General features: G+C 37.8%; 1 protein-coding gene across 1 annotated transcript in view; it reads left to right on the forward strand.

Annotated features, from left to right (window-relative positions):
- Positions 1–3140: 3140 nt before the first annotated feature.
- The window catches only part of arhgap45a (Rho GTPase activating protein 45a), a 44827-nt gene continuing 23174 nt past the window's right edge, over positions 3141–24793 (forward strand). The window contains exons 1-3 of the mRNA XM_017697133.2: positions 3141–3386; positions 8488–8866; positions 23572–23712. Of these exons, the coding sequence (XP_017552622.1) occupies positions 3297–3386; positions 8488–8866; positions 23572–23712 (610 nt within the window). The 5' untranslated portion in view covers positions 3141–3296. The remainder of the gene's footprint in view (positions 3387–8487; positions 8867–23571; positions 23713–24793) is intronic.

Raw genomic sequence — 24793 nt, forward strand, 5'->3', positions numbered from 1 at the left:
TTTTTTTTTTTTTTTTTTTTTTTTTTTTTTTTTTTGGTTTAGTATCTAGGCTGAACCTATTACATTATGAAAGGTGAAAGACTTGACAGTTGAACCACTGGACCTCTCCTGTCAGAGGGAGCATAACACTTAGCAATAAAGATTAAACTGCCCCTCAAGCTAGAGGATGAATCTATAGCTTGTTTAGTGTTCCTGTTAGGCCTTTGTTTTCTGTTGAAACAGTTTTCAGATGCATCAGAAAAAAAAAAAAATATATATATATATAAATATATAAAAGATAGCCAAGATATCTTTCAAAGAGGTTCTTCTTATGAGGTCAACATGTTCTTGTATAGGTGGAATGGAAGCAATTTATTGTCTTTGATGTTATTGTTGTTGTTGGTGTTTGTATTATTGTTATTATAACTATAATTATTGTTATTTATATCCATGGGACATTGTAGTAGTGGGTAGTCATGGTTATAATCCTGTTTGGTAGTTTAACACTTTTAAATGTCTTGTCAGGGTTCTGTTTTTTTTCTTAGTTTTTTTGTTTTTCCTGATTCCCAAATGCAGATGTAGTCAAAAGCTTATTTTAACCTGCCACCAAATCTATTGCACTGCCTTGCACTGCTGTCCACCATTGACATGTTTGTTTATGTCTGTATATCAGTCATCTTTCACACTAAGTCAATATACGTGTAAACTCGCTCACTGGGCTTTGGCCATAGAATGCAGTGACACCAAAGTTTTCTCCTCCAGTCTGTGCTTGGTCTCGTGTAATCTCAGGAACAGTTAGGGAATCATTTAAGCGATGTGTCACAGTGAAAGGCTGTGGTACATTTCTGACTACTGTATTTCTAAACTTTGTTTTTCAGTTTTTCAGAGAAAACTTCACAGACTAACCAATGGTATTCATATATCTCGTGTTGTGAGGAATTAAAAGTTTTATTACTTACGAAACTACCCAAAAAAGTCCTCCACTGATTGGACAGTCAATATCTTCCTTCTTCCTATACCATTGTACTGTTTACTGTGGGTTATTGTAATTTGCTCCTTGAAATTTTTCTACATTTCTACTAAAGACAAACCATGTCTCTGGTCTGAGATAAGAGCCCACTGTGTATGTTAGAGACATAAGAGACATGGTAGCTCCATTTTTGGTCAGGAACTTCTGTAGAATCTGATTTCTATACCCTTTCTCTGCCCAAACTTTTATATCTTGGCAAGTACAAAAGAAATCACAAAAACACTTTGATAATAAATACAAAATTTATTACAACTGCTACTGACTGTATGTATGTATGTTTGTTTGTATGTATGTTATTATTATTATTATTATTATTATTGTTATTATTGTTTCCAGTTAAAATTATTTTAAGCACTTTTACTTTGGGCTTCTTTATTTTATCTAAATATTTATACTTTAGACAGAACTGTACATAATGTAAACAACTGTGCCTTTTGACTCATTCTGAACATTTTCTACATCACAGAAGGAATATATTGTACTGCAATATTAATTTTGTTAACAAATTAAATAAAAGTTTAAAGAGATTGTTGAAATGACCTCTTGACTGTAGAATTTCACATAGCTCTTTTGTTTATGTATCTGTGCCACTAGTAAAATGCAACTTTCATTCTATTTTACTTAAGCATCTTTACAATTCTGGGCCCAATTTTGAGCCATTTATCTAATATCCCAAGACAGATCATTCTGAGTACGAGCCCTGGTGTTATAGACCAATCCTGACTCCTTGCCTAGTCACTGATATATAAACGATAATATATACAATAGGGTTAGCATAACTCTTATTTCGGTTGTTGAACAAAATCAGATACAACCCCAATTCCAATTAAGTTGGGGCGTTGTGTAAAACATAAACAACAGAATACGATTTGCAAATCCTTTTCAACCTATATTCAATTGAATGCACTACAAAGACAAGATATTCAAAGAGGAAAAGGACTGTCCGGATTGTTATCAGCACAAAGTTCAAAAGCCAGCATCTCTGATGGTATGGGGTGTGTTTGTGCCCATGGCATGGATAACTTGCACATCTGTGAAGGCACCATTAAAGCTGAAAGATACAGGTTTTGGAGCAACATATGCTGCCATCCAAGCAACGTCTTTTTCAGGGATGTTCCTGCTTATTTTAGCAAGACAATGCCAAGCCACATTCTGCACATTTTACAACAGCGTGGCTTCATAGTAAAAGAGTGCGGGTACTAGACTGGCCTGCCTGCAGTCCAGACCTGTCTCACATTGAAAATGTGTGGCTTCAACAATTAGTGCCCTCAGTTCCCAAACGCTTATTGAGTGCTGTTAAAAGGAAAGGTGATGTAACACAGTGGTAAACATGCTCCTGTCCCAACTTCTTTGAAACTCGTTGCAGGCATCAAATTCAAAATGAGTGAATATTTGCAAAAAACAAAGTTTATCTGTTTGAACATTAAATATCTTGTCTCTCTATTCAAATGAATATTGTTTAAAAAGGATTTGCAAATCATCGTATTGTTTTCATCTATGTTTTACAGAACGTCCCAACTTCATTGGAATTGGGGTTGTAGAAAAACAGTGATTCAATCTTTATTCAGCACAAGGGTCATTCTACAGAAACGTCCTCTTTATCTATCCAGTCACCGGTCACCGGTGTTACTGATGGTCATTGGTGTTTCATATAAGAAATGTAACACCAGTGACATTTTTAATAAAAATGTCTAAACTTTATATGAAATCATGAGGTAAATAAGAGAATTTCTGAAAGACACAGCGGTCTTACCAAGTGCTTTTCTTCATAGGTCTTAAGAAAATAAGTAAAATTAAGGAGACACGACTCCTGGCGACCACCGCTTTCATTATTTATTTTAAATATTTATTTGGCATTTGCTTTCTTTGTCATTTGAATCATATTTCATTTCACAAGATTAGATTTGCAGAAAAAATGCGTGGTTTTTATTTTGAATGCCGTTTACTTAAGAGTGAAAAAGTAAAAAAAGTGAAAGATTCTGGACGGAACCTTTTATATTTTAGAAGATGTAAAAAATACCGAAGCATGTTAGATTTCAGTTCTCGCTGGTAAGAATGAGACTGGGTTATAACCTGAATGAAGGAAGCGCCAACAGATGACAGCAGAGCAGCAGCTCTAACCGCTTCTGCCTGGGCTTGTGACGAGATCACAGGAAAAGGAGTCGAGGCAGGGCAAGTGCAGCTGTCAAAGTCGCGGCTGATGTGAAAGAACAAATTGCCGTTTTGGGATGCGTATTACTGGACAAGTGCATTACAGTTTGTTGAATTTAATCTGGCAAGTGTAAAGATGTTTTCTCGGAAGAGAAAGGAACTGTCCAAAGCGCCTTCGATTTCAAAGAAGACTCAGTCAGGAAATCCTCCACCGCACAACACCTCAGTAAGTTCAACGGCTTTCTCGCATTTTCTCACCCTTATATTTTATGCTCGCTAGTTACATTAATTATACCTAATACTGTATCTCGTTACACAACCTACATATTTAGCTCCTTAAATTACCCTAGACACTTCAAATTTTGTCATTTTCCCTGAGTGGAGAGAGAAATATTGTACCATGTTTTCAACATATGCAAGACCACGCCAGCGTTACCGTTTACTGACTTTCAGCTCCTTCGCGGTCAGAGTGACAAGCTTGGGCTGCTAATTTAGCTAGCACAACGGCTCTGGGCTAACTTCTCTAAAATGTGTTTTCTGAGCAGCGTGACTACAAACCACACATTCGTCTTACTTCTGTGTAGTTAAGCCTTTAAAGACATTTAGTTAGTATTTTCATGACCCAGAAACCATTTAGAACCACGACTGTTGACGAATATCAGTCAGAAAGTGCAGCTTCTAAACTAACGTTACACTCAACGATGTTTGTGGGTTTTAGTAGCTAAAGACATTCGGTTCTGTTTAGAACCACGAGCTCAGTGTAGAACCGTTTCATACTTACATTGTTCTTTTCGTGGTGAAACGGTTCTTCAGCTTGATGGAGGATGTGGTTCTATATAGAACCCCTTTAAAATGGTTCTATATAGCGCTAAAAAGGGTTCCTGTATTGTAGCAGGCTTGACGTTATAACAATAGCAGGAGTCGTTTTGGTGCTGTAGCTATAGAACCGATTTCAACTTGGTTTGTGTAGATTGTGTAGAGCTAATGGTTCTAAATAGAAACATAACCTTACCTAAAGAACCATTTTTTTAAAAAGGGTGTGCAGTTTGTGGTTAGCCAGGCTGTTTACTATTCTCATTGCTGCTGTGGGAAATTAAACGCTGTGTCTGTGATGCGACCATGGCTGATTATCTGTATTAGGTTCACAAGAGCTGAATCTCTCTCTTATTGTTCAGCATCTCCGTCAAGTACGAAAGAATTCACAAGTCAGTTGTTGTGGTGTAAAGAAGTCATTCTAAGTGGTTTGATGCGACATGGTGCATCACAGAGAAACATACAGTCTCAAATCTCTTCACAGTGGTGGTGATTGGAACCGGGTGTCCTGATGTCTACAACACCAATGGAGCCGTTGTATTTATTATCCAAGACAAATAATGAACGTTTATATCTTCTGAGTTTCTATATGTGATGTTGATGATGGTAAAGTAGTGGTAAATCTGAAAAATGTGTTTGCTTTGGGGACTTTTTGGGGACAACATCCTGAATGTTCCGTGAATATATTTTTAAAAATGACATTTTAAGCCAAAAGCTCACATCAGAACTGTTGCAGAACTGTCTCAGACAGCGTATTCATAACCTTTTCATTTCATAGCTTTCTGAGAGGGTCACCACTAATCTGATCAAGTCGGACTTGGTAAATTTCTGTAGAACAGAGCATTTAGTGTCAGACCGCTCTGAATGACCTGGTTTACATCTTAACCATTTTATTAGGCAGGTCTTTGAAAAACCTATGGTATTTCACTTTAAGGATTGTGGAAAACTGATAATTGTATGTGCTGTGACCATAACAAGCTACGTGTGTAAAAAAAAAAAAAAAAAAAGTGTTTCTGACACAAGAATTTAACAGTTTTCCTAAGAGCAAAATCTCTACCTGTTTTTTTTTATTTTTTTTTTATTGCTTCCATTCAGCAAGACGTCTCATAGCTGGTCCAGTGTCGTTAGTTTAAAGGGGAACCCTGCTGATTTTTCACAAATTCTACGTTCTTAGATGGTTAAGATGTAAACATAACCATTCAGAGTGGTCTGGTGTGAAATGCTCTGTTCTAGAGAAACGTGCAGTCAAAATTGTTCACAGTGGTGGGGATAGGAACCAGACGTCTGAAGAGTTTAATGCCTCTGAAAGCTCCTTCACAGAAAGGTATTACGTGATATGGTTAGATATACACTGGCTGGTGTCTGACACTTTGTTGTATGATCGTTTTGTGATGATGTTTTGCTTAAAATGTAGTTTAATCCATGCATAGTGGAGAGGTGCATGTAGGGCAAAGGCAAAATAATCCCAATACATCATCAGCATTACATATAAAAACTCAGAAGACTCATGTAGCATGACTGATGGCTTTGGCAAGTAAATAAAGTGACTATATTTTTGCTGTAGACATCGTGACCCCTGGTTCCTATCACCACCACTTTACATAAATCTAAGTCTGCAAGTTTCTCTACGATAAACAGCTTCACATTAGATCACTCTGAATGACACGGTTTACCTCTGAAGGCCTGAATTATTCAGAAAATTTGAAAAATGTCTCTAATTCAAGAACTTGGAGTTCTTGACTTCCGTTTAAGTTCTTGAACTTCTTTTGGGGTAGCTAACATAGTTATGAGCAAGACCTGCTGATGCAGTGAGGCTGTCCACAATGAAGTATTAAAGCTTGTTGGCAGTCAGTGATGGCATTAATAGTGTTGCTGTGGTCTCAGTCAGGTAGAAAAATCTCTGTATAACGAAGCTCTATCTTCTAAAATAACAGTATGGCAATGTGACCCCATTCACACCTAGGCTATTTTGAGAGTCTTTTATTTTGTAGTGTAGAACAGCATGCTGCCATTTTAAATAGTATCCTAAAATACTACACCACCTAATATTAATAGCACATTCATTAGTGTGGTCCATGGATTTTGGATACGGCATGATAAATGTTTACATTAGGGCTTATAATCTTGCAGTGCTCCACAAATAGGTAGTGTACAAACAGGTGTAACCTAGCAGCAGAGGCACCAGTATGGATTTTGGGCCCTCAGAAAACTAGCATGGGCTCATTGCCTCACGACATTTCAGTTAGCAGAATCTGTCCCAGTGTGACTACTGACTATACTGTATACAAAATGAACAAATTTTGAAATGCTTTTCAGATGTCTGGCATTTACATACATCAAAGCAAATTCTGTAATGAACTGTTTTTCATGAGTATAGGACAGACAGAGTATTGAAAACCCACTGAAATCTCCTTTATCCAGCTTTAGATCATGACATTCAGATATTCTAGCTTTAATTCATGCTTCACCCACCCTGGAAGATAGAAGTCTAATTCACCTTCACTTTCAGCTCAAACTTTTTCATTTCATTACATTACTTGGCATGTTAACTCAGAAAACATTGGGTGTGTTGCACTATGCATATATGAGAGAAAATCTTTTAAGATTTAGTAAATTTGCAGTAGGACATGGGGGTTTTGCTTAGATGCTTCTGTTTTACACTGAAAACTTGCGGTTACTTTTAGGGATGTGTATTCCCACTAATTTTAATGTTTCAGTATGCATTAGAATTGATCAACTAACATCCAGTTAAACTCAGGGAAAGAAAAACAGTTAAAAAGTATTTGGCCAAAGTTAGCGTACGGCTGAAGGCTTACTGTTAAGTGGTAGCACTGCTGACAAAGGTAAAAAAAAATAATGGAAAGCAGAAGAATACATTTCAAAGTTTTCACGTTGGATGAGTGACGGAAGCTGCCTATTCAGATGTGAACTAAACTATAGTTAAATGGGTGCTGATGAGGACTCGTCGTCTTCTACGCAAGGTCTTTTCTCCCCAGTGGACATCATGCCAATACATAAGTTTGTCAGAGAAAGCTATGTTGTTTCTAAAACTACTCAGCGATAAAGTCAGGCTGTCTTTGACCTCTCAGTCTCGTTGTAAACTGTGTGTCCTTGGCAACGTGATCCGGCACTTGTTTCGGAATGGCGACGTGTACTATAATATATACATACGTACTCACAAAACCATAACCATTATCAGTGCTGTTAAAACATAGAATAACGTTTCATTGAATTGTTAGCCTAGTTGTCTCCGTCTTCCAGTGAACAAACACTCAAATAGTGATTTTGGTGTTAGAATATGGGCTCCTCCAATGGTTAACTGTGTACTTGAGTAGCCATGCACATCCCTAGTTACAATAGCATAAGCTTCTGTTCTATTAAAAGTTGTAGCAAGTCTAAATCACCAAAAATGTAAAAACAAGAAAAGTACACTTTTTGTGGGCTTCTGTCTTTTTGGCAGCCCTTGAAATCATCCCAGTCTTCCACTTACTTACCCACATTAGTTCTAAACCTTTTATTTAAATCATGAGCTCTCTTCTAAACAGTGCTCCTGATTTTCCAGTGTAGGGAGTAGTGATAGTAGGAGCTTTATAGCTACAGTCTGTAGACATTTTGAACTTGAAACAAGATCTGCTGTGTTAAGTAATGCTAGTAATAGTAGTTTGAATTATTACCTGGGCTGAACATCGTTCAGAATGTTTTGACACTGATATTAATCTCAATCCTTGCCTTTGATACTGATTTGTGAACAATACTTTTGATACTATTGACCCATTTAATACCATCATTTTGATTTTTAAGGGAAAGTGTGTGTAACTTAAACCAGGAAGGAGTATTAGATGCTGGAAGCATGTAAATTCACTGATCGCAAATGACTGCAGTCCAGTAAAGAAGTGCTGGCATTAATGCATGCACAATGTACTTTAGACAGCCAATCACCAGTCTAAGAGTGCTAAGAGTACCTAGGTATTCAAAATGGTACTTCTTTGTTACTTGATAGTATTGATGTAATTTGGTTGGATGCTGTATATGTACTGAATTTTGAAAACACTTGTACACCAGCACTAAATACAATTAAGGACAGCCTGTTTTTACAGCAATGTTTTGGTGTCATAAAGCTGTCATCATTCGTATGGTACTAAAGGAAGTGCCACAAAATGTTGCAAAAATTCAGTCCTGGATTACATTATCCTTGTAGTTAATAATCCCCATTCAAAATGCTGTGTAGACCTCAAGTAAGCTTAATCCCTGTCTGCAAAACTGTATACATGTTTATACATGTTCAGCTCTATCTAAAATAGTTTGGCCAGTATTAGCCTGGACCACATGTTTTAGTCCAGCAATGCTCGGACGATAGTCGAACTGTGCCAGTGTGTACCACCTCTGTTCATCTCATCATCATTCATTCAGTAATCATTGTAATTACACCCCATGTAACCATCTTGATCCTTTAACCCATTATTCCACCGCCCCTCATCTCATCCATTCTTTCTCTCTCATTTTTTTAATCCCAGCTATCCATTCTTCAGGAGCAGCCTCACAGAGACACTATTGATGGTCTGTCCACTCAGGCTCTGCCGGACTCTGTCCCCTCTTCATGTCCCAGCACGCCGGCCATCCACTCCAAGCTGAGTGCGTGCTCCTCACCAGCCCCTAATCTCAAACGCCCCACAGGCCTCAGTCGGCATGCCAGTGCTGCTGGCTTCCCTTTCCAGACTGCTGGAACCTGGGGCTTCAACAAGGCCCATGGCAGGGCTGCCATGGCCCATAGCCCAACCATGGAGAACGCAGAGGGGACTGTCATCGACGTGGAGGAAATCCCTCCCCTACTAAGGGATGTGGCCCGCTTTGCAGATGCTGTGGAGAAGTTGAAGGATGTGGTGCTGGTGGAAGGTGGGTATTTATTCTTAAAGGAATAGTACACAAAAAATGAAATGTACACAAATTTCATCCAGATGTAGTCAGTCAGCCATGGCGTAGTTGGTTGTTTTACACTGAAGCTACAAGGCTAATGTAGCTAGCAGGTGATGGCAGATTATAGCCACAATTAGCATGGTTTCCAACTGCATGTTGGAAATGTCCAAATTACTTCAAGTAATACATGTACTAAAGTTCATGACATAGCTTAAAGCACCACACACATTGATATGTGAGCTAACAGTAGTATTTTGCTGAATTTTCAGTAGTAGTTTGATTTTCAGTAGTGGATTAAACATACACATGCCTATAGACTTAGACCTAGGTGATATGGCAAAAATGTAATATCACAATACAAGATGTTTTCGTGATACACGATACGTCATGATATTTATTTTTACTGCCATCTGACAAGTTCTAACAGACATAGTACTGCAACAATTAAAAAAGACTGTCAGAAGCTATGAATCCAATTATTTGCGCTGTACTGCATTAACTTCAATTAAACAGGACCATTTGTGCTCTTACAGGTAGTTGGAAAGTTTTTTATTCGCAATAAGTATGATATACTCATCATGTTGCCCAGGCCTGTTTAGACCTCTGAAGTCATTTATCACTTTGTATACTCATCAACTTGAGGTCTTAAGCGTTTTTACTCTAAAGGAGAAATAAATGGCATTTATTGAAATATTGAAACAAAGGCTTGGACGCGGAGTTGCTTATATTGACCTATAGCTTAATGACAACGTTGCTTCAGAGGTCTATTTGAAATTACTTACAATGTGATGATTAGGCATTCAGTTTGTACAATGTCAATTAGTGCTGTATGCTTCTGTATGCTACATTAGCCTTGTAGCTCTAGTAAAAAGAAATAGAGAAGCAAAACATCTTGGCTGATAAACTAGATTTAAGGTAAGAGGGACGTTGTCTAAATATAGTAGTAGTGTTCTATAGTATTATATTTGTATAGTGTTTTAAATTAGAAGATGTTGAAGGTTTGTCCATCACTGCAATGATTATCATAATCATATGCTTTTGTCGTTTAATGGTAGTAGCTTAGATTGTTGTCTAACAACAGACTCATTGTAGACACCAGACAGGATTTTCTCAATACATTTAATTACATTTTCCGTAAAGTGTAGACAGTTGGAGTCTGATTGTGATGATGCTGTATTGGGCAATGTTCTTGAGCTTTTTAGTAAATCGCCACTAGTTTGCATAAACACAGTTGACCTTGCTTAGCTCGACTGTTATCACATGTATCTTAAGAACATTATCCTTGACCAAACATATCTGTCATGGTTTTCCTCTCTTTTAGAGGAATGGCCTTTTAGTCGTTATGAAGTGAGTTTTTTTTTTCTCTCCGTTTCCATGGTGATAAAGAGGAAGGAAGAGGAACAGTGCGTCAGATGTTTTCGTTGTAGCCCATAGTTTGAGATTACACTCATCTGTTGGACGTTTGTGTTTTCACACAACTTCTCTGAAAGCAGCCAAGCGGCCAGATTACAGTGAAGACATTATATATATATATATATATGTGTGTGTGTGTGTGTATATATAAAAAGTGTAGTCAGTGAAGTTGTCAGCTATCCTCTACGATGAAACCACCATGAACAGAAAGGAAGTTACATTAATATGTTGAGGTGTCTTCTTTACAGACATTCTTCAATGAAAACTATATACTGTACAGACTGAATTATTAATGGCTCCTCTTTTGTCTCATTTTATTGGTAGTGCTTTTCTATGGAGGTTATACAGGCTGTGTGTGCATATAGTGAATCATAAAACGTTTAGCAACTACTGGGAAATGCAGTTCAATAATGTAGCAACTTCCCAACCGTGATGACCCACATAAACAGCTGGTTATTTGAAAAGGAAATAAGAATAATTACTTCTAACTTCAGAAGATCTTTAGTAAAACTGCAGAAAGGGCTACAAAAGTGCAACAGTAATAAATTGCCTCAGATTGATAACTATAAGACTTCAGGCCTATATATTGTCGCTGTCCAAAGAAAAACATATATCTCCATTTTTTTTTTTTTTTCAATTTCCCCTTTTTTGCATCACTTGAGACTGGCAGCTACTCTTTACATTGTGTGACATTTTCAATAGAAATGCTCCAAAATTGATTGGAATAAAATCATTTTACATTAACTCACATTGAAAGTAAAGAAAATCTTTGGCCTCTCCTGTAAACATACCATTTTGGAGAGACTTGTTTTTCTTGGGACAGCAGCGATATGTTTATGGTATAATTAAATAACAATACAAAGCAGTAACCTGCCCTTTCTCACCCTTTGTATTCTGTCATCACAGTCTCTTAATAAGGCACACTGAAAAATCACTGTTCTGTACTTACATTCTGTATTGTTACTTTCAGTCTGTGATACTCTCCATCAGGTTTCTCATGAGTACTGAATGGAAAAAAATACAGACAAATAATATTTTATTATTTCTTGATGAATCGGAAATGCATAATTTAAAGGGAACATAATAAACAAAACTGCATTTTCCTTTCCTGTTCACATGAAAGCTACTAGTAAATGTATTAGAAATTCTGAAACATGAAGTCTCTCTTGGTTTGGCTTATTTTCCTTTATGATTATACAGGCCGTTAGGATGTATATCAATCACAAGCTCCACCTCACTCCCACAAAGCCAGCCTTCGTACTTTTGCCGTTGCAGATGCTGACGACACACGTCTCTGATGGATGGATGTAAAACTGTCATATGTAGGGTTAGGATTAGGCTACCAGAACTTCTGCATTAAACGTTCATTAAACGTTACTGCGTAATGACATATGTGGCTAGTGCATGCCCATGATATAGTGACTGCGTCTGGCTCTCTGTATAAACAAGCTTAAAAAGTCAAACATTCATAGTGTGTGCTGCCCTGCAGCCATTGTTGAGTTCTAATAGCACAGTTTATATATATGTATATATGTATATGTATATAATTTCTGGTTGTTGACTTTTGTATATATATATATATATGCTTTAAATTCTCCTTTAAATCTTTCTACTGGTCCTTCTTACAGTAAGAAACAGTGCCTGATGCCTGATGGACACGCTGTGCTTTTGCCACATTTGTTTGATACTTTTTAAAGATCTTTTATCTTCTGCTGTTAGACTTTTTGGAATATATGAAATGTTTTTTACAAGTTGTTTGATTAAGTTCATTATTATTGTTTGTCCTTTAAACTCCCACAGTTACTCAAATAAATTTCTAATACAATTTGATGGAGAAAATCCTGCTATGTAGGCGTGAATGAAACTGACTAACAGTCTTCTTTTCTTCTAATGTGTCCTACCAGATCTTTTAGCCAGAGGCCAAACAGTAATCAGTTAGCCGAGGCTCCTTGGGCCAGTACTTCCTTTAAACGTCGCTATTTTCATCAACACTGCTTCCTGTTTACATTCTCCTATCAGGGCTGGCCATGGTATTACTATGGAGATACAGGAACGGCATCATCAGACGGGACTTTACTAGCTAAATTTACTGTGTTGCTCCCCAACAGTTACCACACAACAACAAGCAAAACCACCTGTCAGAAGGAGGCTGAACCTTAGACCTCTAGTTTCAGTGAATCAGAACTGACAGTGATTCAGAAACATCAGTGGTTTAGAGTAAAGGCAAGTGTAGGCCTGCATTGACACATTGTTGCTAGTGAATGTACAGCATCAGAACTGTGCTAGACATCTAGACAGTCCCCCTCCCCCTTACTACAAATGTAGACAGTGAGCTGAGGCATGTTTGGTGTCTGAAGTGTTCTTTAGTTTTGCCCTAGAGCTAAGACTCTAGTGTAGCTCGGTAATGGAAGGTTATGTACGGTCATATGCAAAAGTTTGGGTGCTCCTGTTCAAATGACATGGTTTGTTGATTTTCTCTGTGAAAATACGTTACACATCCTCTACTGAGAACACATTTCTTCACATTCTAATGCAAAATTACTGTTTATTTGCTGAATTAAGATTGTAGAAGAAAACAAATGAAACTTAAAAAGCTGTGGCACATATATACTTAATGTTTTATTTTTTCCAATACATAAACTCATAATAAGAAATTGTGTACTGAAATTAGCAGCAAAGTTTGTTTGCTGTAGAGGATCGTATTTTTACTTTGAAAAAATCAACAAGAATTAGAATCATCAGCCAACTGTGTTTGCAAACTGTGGAATTAGACCTCCGCATTTAACCCATCCATGGAGTGAAACACCCACATACATGCACACTAGTGAACACACACACCAGGGGCAGTGAGCACACTTGCCTGGAGCAGTGGGCAGCCCTTTCCACAGTGCCCAGGGAGCAACTGGTGTTAGGTGCCTTGCTCAAGGGCACTTCAGTCATGGACTGTCAGCTGAGGGGATTGAACCGGCAACCTTCCAGTCACAGTGCTGGTTCCCTAACCTCCAGCCTATGATATAATTTGACCACGTATCCAAACTTTTGTATGTGACCGTATACTTATTAGCACTGTGCAAACCTTAATTCAACAAACAATGTCAAGTTGTTCATTAATCTCAAGTACTCAAGCATAAAAGAAGTTCATATTTAGATTCTTAAGTGTGTATATGGAGGAACACTGTTTATTGCTGTTACTGGTTGACAGTTTTCTTTATGTAATTATTCTGTTGACGTGTTCCATTAAAAGTACATTGATCTTAGTATAGTCAATAAACAAGTATTGATTATGCTTTTATATATATATAAAGGTATTTAATGTGTGTGTGTGTATATATATATATATATATATATATATATATATATATATATATATATATATATACATTAAATACCTTTCTTAAAAATGTAACTAAAAGGTAACAGTGTTTTGAATATGTTTATAAAAATAACTTGAACTGAATCCAGATTCTTAATTTTTGTATTCTGAATACATGTTCCTAGTTCTTGTATTCTGGTAGATGCCAGCACTGGTTTGAGGTGTGATTATTTACGCAGTTAGGCAGTTTGCACAATAATAAATTGATCTATGTAATCTAACATTTCTTGTTAGCCACATTAGCCCTGTGACTCTGACCCCATGCAAAAGAAAGGAAACGTACTTCAGACACAAAAAATATCTTGGCAGTTTGTTTTAATGTGCATCTGTTGTCTTTAAAGCAGCTTTTACCATCTAATAGCTCATTAATATTCAAGTACAGTGAGTCAGGAGTCCTTTCTAGCGGTTTGAAGAGATAAGCTGTAATCACACTGGCAGTTGAAGTGCTCATTTGAAAGGCAAATTTCTTTTGAGTTTATTATGATTTCAGGCTGGCTGTGCTGTGGATTAACTCTCTCTGTCAAGGTGGAATATCCTGGAAATAAAACTCTCTGCAACAACACAGTCACAGTCAGCTCTCATCTACAGCACACATGAAAGAAATGACATCCCACAGGTCAAATTAGGTGTTGTTGATTGTCCATTGTTTAGGGACAGAAGCTTCACTGTGATTGTGTGTGTGGGGGGTATATGTGTGTAGTAGTAGTAGTAGTAGAAAGAATGAGGCTGTGCTGAGGTGTTAAAGCTTAAAAAATGAAGAAGTCACCACAGACAGTGCAACACGCTGGCTCTGCGCCAGCCAGACAAAGGCTGATATTGTTTTCCTCTGTTGCTTTTGCCAGACTGCCTACAGCTCATGTGTCTCGTGTGGCTTTAGCACGAGTGTGTGACAGTTTACACACAGACCGTTGACCTATGCTTGCTTTTAAGTCAGTCTTGATATTTTGTTTAAATGATGAAAGGGGAACTCCACTGATTTTTTTTTCAGAAATTCTGCATAATTAAATGGTTGAGATATAAACAGTCATTCAGCGCAGTTTGGTGTGAAATGCTTCATTCTAGAGAAACCTACGGAATCAGAATTGTTAAGTGGAAGTCGTAGGAACCCCAGGTGCCTAAAGAGCCTCTAAAGGCTCTCTTACAGAAAGTTATTACATTAAATGGTTATGAATGTGGTGCCTTATGCCTGAGACATTATTTTATGATAGTTTTGGTCTAAAATGTTCTTTTTAAAAAACGTTCATGGTGTAGAGGTAAATGCAGCATGTTTTAAGGCAAAATAGTAACCGAACAAAAAGATTTTTTCACTAAAACCTGTAGATTTACTGGATTGGATTGTAGATAAATGGCTATATTTGTGTTATAGACATTGTGGCCCATCACCATAGTTCCTCTTAGCACCACTGTAAAGAAAGTAAGTTTTTCTACAGTGAACCACTTCACATCAGGAATAATATCACAGCCAGATTCCACCAAACTGCACAGCAGTTGCACTTTAAATAACAACACCTTGTGAAAATGTATTGTGTGATAATATCTGTGCCTAGTTGGCTCTTTAACAGCCCAAAATACATGTCTGCAGTAAGAGCCAATTCATGTATTCATGGCCGTGCTTATGAACATGCGGTCACTAACGTTTTTATACATTGGTGAATGTTGCTTTCACAAGCCATGGGTCTCTAAGGCCGTCACAATCACTTAATTGAGGTATAAAAAATTATTAAAGTATTTGTAAAGGCTGAGCATTGTTCGGTGAAGGCCAATTTTTATTGTTTGGTCATTTTTAAAACTCTGATTACTCAATCATCGGAAGAATGAGTAGATAAATTGATTGCTAATGTAATCAGTGGTGACGTCCGTAAATGTGTACAGCTTTGTTTACTCACTGTGCATAAGCTACCTTCCTTTTAGTTCTACAAAAGGTCATTCTAGCCCAGACACTGTATGTGGGGGCTGTCTGTCTAAATGACTCATGGGCTCATGACTGAGTGTGTGATGCGCATGTAGAGTGAGAGGTGAGGGGACTTTAGGGGATGTTCCCCTTTACCATATTTCAGGTCAGCATCACTCTATGGCTCACACTGGAGAGGATGAGTAACATGTTTGAGGAAGCTGAGCCTAAAGCAGATGCTATGGGCTTTTTTAAGATTAAGAGAACATGGATGGGCTTTGTACTTCTGTGTCATCAGTGAGTAATAAAGGCATTACTATAGTATTAATATAGTGTGCTTTTAATAATATTAAGTTTCTGTAGAGCAAAGCCTTTCACAGCAAACGTCTGTGAATTATTTTGTTTATCTTACTGATGGAATTATGCTGAAAGTTTGAAAAATAGGCAGAATTCACCTTTAACGCATGTGTTATCATTGTAGTAAGCGTTGGTGTTATCATTGGAATATTGTGAATACCAGAGCCAGCTGTGGCCAGATGTCCAAGAGAACATGATTGTCCTCGCTGTGTCAGGGTGGGTAGGATGGTCTCTCCCCTTCTCTCCTTCATCCCTCAGCGCTGTTCTAGCTATCATGGGCGTCTGTTCGTAGACATAATAGAATTAGCAACTAGTTTTCTCCTCCAGGCGTGTTGAGCTGTCCAATAATGTTGCGTTAGCAACTTGAAAATATACAGTGGTATTTCCACGTGTCTTGAAGGAACCACATTCTAGCCTTCACTCTTCTATTTTGCTAGACATGTGGCTAGTGGATGGAATAGGAAACAGGAAAGCTTGGGTGAAAATCTAGGAAAATATGATATTCCATTTGTCATGTTGACAATTAATGTAATGTGAGTAACGGTGATGTAGTGTGCTAACACCTCCCTTATATTTATGTGATTTAAAATAAGCAGGAGCACACAGAAAAGAATGAACACAAAGATAACATGAACTCTTTTATTCCCTCTTTTCTCTTTATTCCTCCTATCAGTCAGAGAAGATGTTTAATTCAGTAATCTGATTTTTCCTGCATTGGCCAAACCCTTAAGGATGACCTGACCAGGAGTATAATTTTCAGTCATTCAGTATTTATTTTGTTCTTTTCCTGCAGTTTCATTAAATTAATCTGTGCTCCCATCTTTTATCTAATTAACACAAAGTATGTCTTTGTACCAGTAGTTCTTCACCGTTGCTGGACAGCCATTTCTTAATGTAACATCTTGACTGTTTCACATTTATTTATTATTTATTCACAATTTATTGTTTTTTAATGTAATGTTATTTTTCATTCATTAGTATATAGACTAATATTTATTGAAGCTAAAATGTTAGATAATATATAACTTATATAATTCTGTCATTTTAAAAAAAGCTGAATGAAAAGCTGTGTTTAAATAGCAGCGCATGAACTCAAATAGTGCCATCTTGGTCAGTAAAGCTGGGCATTGCACTGCAGATACACAGTCAATTCCAGTACTAGCCAATTCTGTAAAACTACTGTGCAGCACGCAGTAAAAGAAACTTTTAACACATGAGATGTACATTCACTGCCCTGAGACAACATGAAAGGGCAAGGTGTGAGTCTCACACTGAGGCAGCAGTTCTTAACTGAACTCTCAGACTTGATAGTAGTGCAGGTTAATTATTTAGCAGGTTAGTAAGTCCTCATGATGTGCACAATGTGGTAGTAGTGTAATTTTTGTGTATGTGTCTGTCTTTTCCAGTGAATATGCATATATAGGTGTGGCTGTGTGGGCCTTTTGTGGACTGTGGAATTGCATATGATTGTGTATATATGTGTTGTCAGTGTGTGTATTGAGGCACACTGTCAGCCTTCTAGTTTAGGTTAAGTTGAAGGTGTTTTGTAAATAAGCACTTGCACTTGCATAATGTTGCATTATGATTTTTGTTTTTGCCTATGTAAGAAGCTTTGTTTATTTTGTGTGCTGCAGATTAAAATGAGCCATGTGGCTAATCTGGCACATTTACATTATGCGATTATGATGCTGATTTGTGAGTATTGCCCCTGTTAAATAAACAAAGAAATTACTTATAGCTGCAGTGACATGAGTCAATAGAAGATGCTTGTTTCATGTTTTATGTGTTTATGCTGAAGTTCATTTGCATTTAAATTGGTCAAAAAATAATATTAGACAAAAAATGTCATTTCAGTATTCTCCCCAAAATCATTTTGTCCTAATAGTAGATTTTTTATAAGTCTATATTTTTGTTGTTGTGTTTGTCTTTTTATTTGCATGTTTTTGCCCATACAAAAGAAGCATTTCTTTGACTGAAGAGAAATGCAGTTACAGAAAGACTTTGTTGTGAAAGAGCAAATTCCCTTATTTTCCCTGGAGAAGATGAGATTTCTATAGCCTGATATGAACCATGTATTTTCACAGAGGCGCTTTATATCCATAAAGTAATGTTGGAATTTCGTTTGTTCTTGGCTCTTGATGTACAGTGGACACGGCACCGATCTGATACCTGGTATTCGTATCAGGAGGGGAAAAAAAGAATGATTCTGAACCAATACTGTAACAAGTCTGTCCTGAAATAGTCCATACTTACAATTTGTGATGTGGTGTTCTTAGCTGTGTATTTCACCCTAGACTGTTTGTGTATTTTTATTGTGATAATTTACTTTTTGAAGCTCAAGAATGGTTAAGAATTGTTAACAGTTGTGGTGCTTAGTTTTGTGTCTTTTCAAATAAGAGCATTGCAGTCCTGGCTTGACATAGAATCCAGAATCCCATGGAGGACAATTAAATCTTCTTTAGTTAAGGCCACATCGCTTACAAGATTTGTTATTTACAAGTTCTCAGTACTCATGGGTGGCCCTTTCAAACTCTGTCACTCTACTCCATTATGGCATAATTACAGTCTCTTAAGAGGGGCACAACCTTTTACTTAACCTTCTTGGTCTTCTAGGGGTGTTAATGTTTGTGGTGATCTTCATGATGATGGAGGTTTTCGCTCTTTTGAGACCTTAAAGATTACATTTTGTCCACCAGCTTCTACTTATGTTGTGTGTTTGCAATTAAGATCAGTACTTAAAGCCTATGGGGTTCCATGGGACTTCCTAGCTGCTCATTCTATGGTGGATTGTATCCAATCATATATACCCTCCAAAGGATGTGTAGCCAGGATCTATCGTAAGTTGATTGAAGCTACTATGAAGCCTCTTTCTGTTACTGCATTATGGAACAGGGAGCTTGCTGCCTTAAATTATACTCTGGAATGGGGAACTATTTGGTCTAATCTTAGCAGAACATCCATGTGGCATGTGCCCGACCCCGGGCCCCGACGGTGACGGCCACGAGAGCCGGTAGGGAGGCGGTGCCCGAACACCCGCGACAAACATCGGCGATCACAGCAGAGAGAGAGGAGTGAGTGTGGAGGGGGCGGAGCACAAAGCCTGAGCTCTCCCGATGGACACAAGTCACGGGAGTGACAGGAGGAGGATTACAAAGGTGCCGGCACGGAGCGAGTCCTGAGCTCCGCCTCCTGGGCCCCGCCCCCTGTTTCGCAGCAAGGCCGCTTCACTACACCTCATCTTCAACCCGGCCAGCTAAACTGCCAGCTGGGGCGGTAACGTTGGAGGCAGAGCGGCGAGCTCTCGTTCCCTCTCGGCTTGGGTGCCTTTTAAAAAAAGAGCGGAGAGGGAACAGAGCGAGAGAGAGAGGGACAAGCTGCAGCAGCAGAGGACTGAAGAGCTGAAAAGCTTGAGTAAAGGACTGACCAGTCCAGCTAGGTAGAAGCCACTGAAAAGTGGCCAGCTTAACATAGCATAGTTTGTTATTTGGGTTCTGTTTATGTGCTTTAAGAAGTAAAGATATGGCTGCTGCAACCCTGAGCCCTGCCTCCAGTGTCCTCCTTGAGCTCAGGGTAGCACATGCGGTGCTACAATCCAAAAATCTAGCAAATCAACGTATTCATTTCAAAGTTATTCACAGAGCATTCCTTACACTGTATAGAAGATTTAAAATGAAGCTCCAAACTAGCCATTATTGTCATATATGTACTAACACTGCTCCTGGTACATTTTTACATATGTTCTGGGAATGTCCCTTGGTTGAAGACATCTGGAAATATGTAAGTTCAGTGTTGTCTGATTTACTGGAAATTGAATATAATTACAACCCATGTTTGTGTCTCCTGAATGACAACTCTAATATAGGGTTAAAGGTTATACAGAGTAAACTACTGTTTTCTGGATTTACTGCTGCTAAAAAGACAATCATACAAAACTGGATCACACGTGGACTTCACTTGGAATCATTCTGGGCTGTTAATTTACTTAACATGGTAAAACTTGAATATACTGTTGCGCGACTTAACCATGTTAAGCCCATGACTGTTGAAACATGGCAAACATTTGTGTTATATATTTTGGATTTCCTGCAAGGTATGCAGGAATATTGAATATGGACACTTCCTCACTTATTTAATTTTGTGATGTTGTACCTATGATCATTCTTGCAGTACATGTCTTTTATGTGTCTTTGTTTGTTTTGGCTGTCTGTTGCTCCCCATCCCCTTGTTTTATGAAACAAAAAATATTGATCACATTAAATATTAATTATTATTAATTCAGGAATGGTCCAAAAAGAAAATCCTTTTTTTCCTTCAAATTTACCATTGTCAACATTACATATGAAACTCAGAAGACATATGTAGGGTTTCTAGTCATTTTGGATTGTAAATAGCAGTATTGGCATTGCAGACATTTCAACCCCTGGTTCCTATCAACAACCATAAAGAAGATCTGAGTTTGTAAGTTTCCCTACAAAACATTATTTTACATCAGACCACTCTGACTTTGTTTACTTCTCAACCACTGAATTCTGCAGAGATTTTGAAGAAAAAAAACGAAAAAATAAAGTGCTTCAATTAAAAATGGCTCATTTTAAAGCTTAGTAGGTTTTTTAAAGTTGAATCATAACTGACATCAGCCAGTATCAAAGTTTCAGTATCAGTATTAGAAAGGAAAAAGTGCTATCGTGTCATCTCTGATTTACAGTGTTGTAGCCACATTGTGAAGTAGGTTGCTGATTTTGTGATTGGTAACTTTTACCCTCTCTTGCAAATGAAAATTGTGTTACAGTTGTTTTGTGTTAAGGTTATCTACTGTGTATGTGCAAGAGTTGGAGGAAGGCTGCAGTTTCCATCCCAGGCTGTGGCAGGCTGAGTGGGCTTCAGATTAAATACAGTTGTGTGTAGGCTAAGTGCAGGAAACAACTGCCAAGACGACACATTTGCACAGCAAGAGAGGCCAGTTCTTACAGTGCTTCCTCACTAGCACATGGCAGCACAGTGTAAAATTGTGCATTGCACTTGTTTTTGTATATTTTCAGGACAAAAATGTCAGAGAAGAACAATGCTAGCCTAGAATTAAGGAAGGAAGGTTCAACAACAGTACTGACTTTGTGTGTTTTTTTTGCAAAAGCTAAAAAAGTTGCATTTTTAAAACTGACTTTTACTTTTAAAATTGCATTTTTCATTAATGAAGTGAGTCTCTGTTTGCAATAAAATGAGAATACTTCATGCTACTCCATTTTCACATATTTATGCTATGTAACGTCATTAGGCTTTGATATCTGATAGATTTGATATCTGCTAACCCATGTCAGGTTTTGGGCTCTACATCAGGCTTGGTTTTTATTTATATATTTGTGTCTGTATTTTTTAAGATGTATATAGTAGATTTGATATATAGTAGATATATAGTAGGTTTGCTTTTTATTTGAAGGTATTTGCGCTTTAAATTTGTAGCTTTTTATTTGAAAAAAAGTGACTACATAAATTTTGTGCTCATGTATTTTTTTCCTTGTAATTACTTTCTAAAATAGTATCTGCAATAATCCATCTTTGATAAAGCGAGTTCAGGTCGGGTTTGGGTTTCCGCTTTAGGGTGTGTTTATAGGCTATTGTTCCATTTTAGTTGTATTTTGCTTAACGTTCACACTGACATATTTAGCACTGAACCAAAAGATATTAGCAAAAATCGTAGGAGTTAAAGGTCACAACTGATTGGGCAGATTTTATGGCATACAATAACTGATAATGCCCGCCATACTTTCTGAATCATGCAGTTCTCTGTTCTGTATGGCCTCAGTGGTTTTATTTTCATCTTGTTAATTATTCTTGTGATGAGCAATAAGCAAAGAGACTCCCTGCATTACTGTGGTTTGGCACAATGCAAAGCAGGGTGAAATCCCCAAAACAGCCTTGAGAAGTTTACTGATTTTTTTCAAAACAGAAACCTTGCCACATTAATACATAATTTATGTGCGCAGACAAATATGTATTGAGTATTTTATAATGGCTTCAAATATGCCTCATGTTTCAAAACTGAAACTATGCATTCTATAATTACTGAGTCAGAACTCATGCAAAGATGATAGAACACATGCACGTGTCAGAGCAGCATCAGAAACTCACCAAAGACGTCATGCAGAGAGATGACTGTTTTATCTTTGTCCGTTTAGATGTCTTTGGTCTGTATAGTGTTGATGCTTTAAAACAAACTAGCAGAGTTCATTTTGAAGTGAGACCTACTTGCTCAGGTGGTCTTGGCTCACTTCTTTGGTGCGCACCAGAGTTCTCACTTGAGCTTACAGAGCAATCGCATCAGGGTTTGTTTTAATAGAGCCAAGTCTGAATGCACCCATAGTGGTACCAGTTAGGCCTGGTCAGGTAACAGAGTCACAGGCACGTGTTGGCTTAGGAGTCAGTTTCATGCTCTAAGACTTTTATATTGTCACTGTCATAATCAGACCTTATATCTTAATTTTTTGAAGTTTTGGGTTTTGGCTCTACCTGCTGTAAAAACTTTAATTAAAATTAGTGTATTTTAAGCCAATTAACCAGTTGCATGTAGTTAGCTGGCTAATGTAACGCTGTGACAGGGCGAGCTGCCAAATGTTTAAGCAGCCTGCTAAAACTTCTGATTGACAGTGATATGACTTAGAATATTAAGATAGTAATGTGACACGATGAGCTGTAGTGACTCTTGTAGCTTATTCTGGCAAATCACTTACAGTGTCAACTGTGCCTCCTCAAATAATAGTTCAGTTCATCTCAAAACTGACATAGAGGGAAAGCTACTGTTTACTGTCAACTCTGCTGCTTCAGAATTGCCACCAGTGTGTTTTCTTTTCCAGTGGACAAAGGTACATTTGTGGAAATTTTGTCAGACTTGCATACGTTCTCGATGACTACTTCATCTGTTCCTGATTTTTGATGTCAACATTATCAATAATGTCAGATGATTGTTTCAGCCCAAGAGTCTAAAAAACAGTCCAGAAATCTAAAACTATTTTAAAATGTTTTTACAATAGCTTACATTAAACGTTACGTTTGTATCCCCCTTGCCCTGAAAAGGTTATGTTTCGACTGCAGTGTTAAACACCATTATGTTCTTTTGTGTCTTGAAGAAATGCTTTTCATGTTTGCTCCACATTACTTTCAGTGTTATTAGTTTCCCGTGTATTTCCTTTTATGGCTTTATACATTCATAGAATACCTCTGTATTCTGTGTTGTAAGACAAATATAGTTCTAATACCTAGAAATGTTGGGCCAGGTTTTCAGTGGGGCTAGTTTGGGGAGTGTGGAGATGTACACTTTGATGTCAAAACATTGGGTGAGGGTTGTCGCTCCCTGGTCAGCTGTGAGATTAAGAGCAGCAAGGAGTGTTCATTGTGAGAACCTGCACCCCAGTGAGACAGATGTTAAACAGCTTCTACAAACATCACTGGTTGCTAGTGCTAACTAGGAATGTAAACATGTATCATTTCAGCTGCAGAGAATTTGGAATGTTTGTGATTTATAATGTACACAAAATATATTATATCTGGCTATTTTCAAACGCATCATGTTCTCTGCCACGTTCGTTGTGATGTTAACTCTCTCTCTCTGTCTCTCTGTCTCTCTGTCTCTCTGTCTCTCTGTCTCTCTCTCTGTAGAGAAGGAGTCTCGGAGGGCTGTGGCTCACGAGTGTTTGGGGAAGGTGTTACGTGTCCTGCGGCAGGTGATCAGCACATATCCTCTTCTCAACACAGTGGAAACGCTCACAGCTGCTGGCACACTCATCTCAAAGGTCAAAGGTCAGAGCTACCAAAATGTCAGCCGAGTGAAAGTTACACTCTCCAAAAGGCTTCTGGGTCTTTTAGACAGAGTGCTGTGCTCAAGCCTTAGGCCACTTAAGAAAATTACATGGTAGTAATTGACAGTTTAACAGGTGCTTCTTCCTTGCACTTACACACATTGGCTGTTTTATCAGAAATACTCACCACTGAGGAGCGCAAAAGAAATTAGATTTGTCTTACAATCTGTTTTCCTTCAACCAGTTGTCTTTTAATGTGTACAATTAGTCCTGAATTAGCCCTGAACACTAAGTTGTCTGACTTCAGAACATTCTGTAGCAAAGGTAGACCTTTTTTTTTCTCATCTGTGGTCATGCTTGCTAAAGTGATAAAACAGTGAAGCAGCCTTCCACACATGAATGGGGGTTTGTGTTGTTATTACATCAGGGGTTAAAAATATAAAGACAACACATGGCTATTGTAGCAGTATCCTTTAGGCCACAATGCATGGGTGAGCCCTTTTTATTGTAAAACATTATTTTAAGTGCTTTATAGGCTAGAAACATGTGATGTATTGAACTTATAGCAAAAACTACCAAACCATAGCAACGGCAAAATTAGCTTCCAACAAAGAATAAAGTTTGTACAATAGTATCATCAATCGGTGATTGCTGGGAGTCGAGATCAGACGATGAGGTATCACAACCATAACTTGCACCATTACAAAAGCCACTGCCATGAGAATGGCCAATCACCCAAATAATATCTAGCCAGTGGTGGTACTGTAGTGGTCCGGTTTCAGTTAATGTGTGAGGTAAATGGGGGCTTATAAACTGAGCAGAATCAGATGGGCTACAGTAATTGCAAAACTACAAAGCGCACCTACAGTATATGGTAGGTGTTTCTGATAATATGACCAAGGAATGTAGGTAAAAGGTAGAAATACTTGGTAGAATTGGTAAAATATAGTGGTATATTTCAACAAATCCATGCTGAAGACTGAAGCTACTATGTAAACAAAAGGACTCAGACCTGTACTCTTCTAACCAGCTCACAACATACACACAACAACTTTACTGAGAACAAGGAATTCTTATTGCTT

This window comes from Pygocentrus nattereri, chromosome 19, assembly GCF_015220715.1.
Source record: "Pygocentrus nattereri isolate fPygNat1 chromosome 19, fPygNat1.pri, whole genome shotgun sequence".
Lineage (NCBI taxonomy): Eukaryota > Metazoa > Chordata > Actinopteri > Characiformes > Serrasalmidae > Pygocentrus > Pygocentrus nattereri.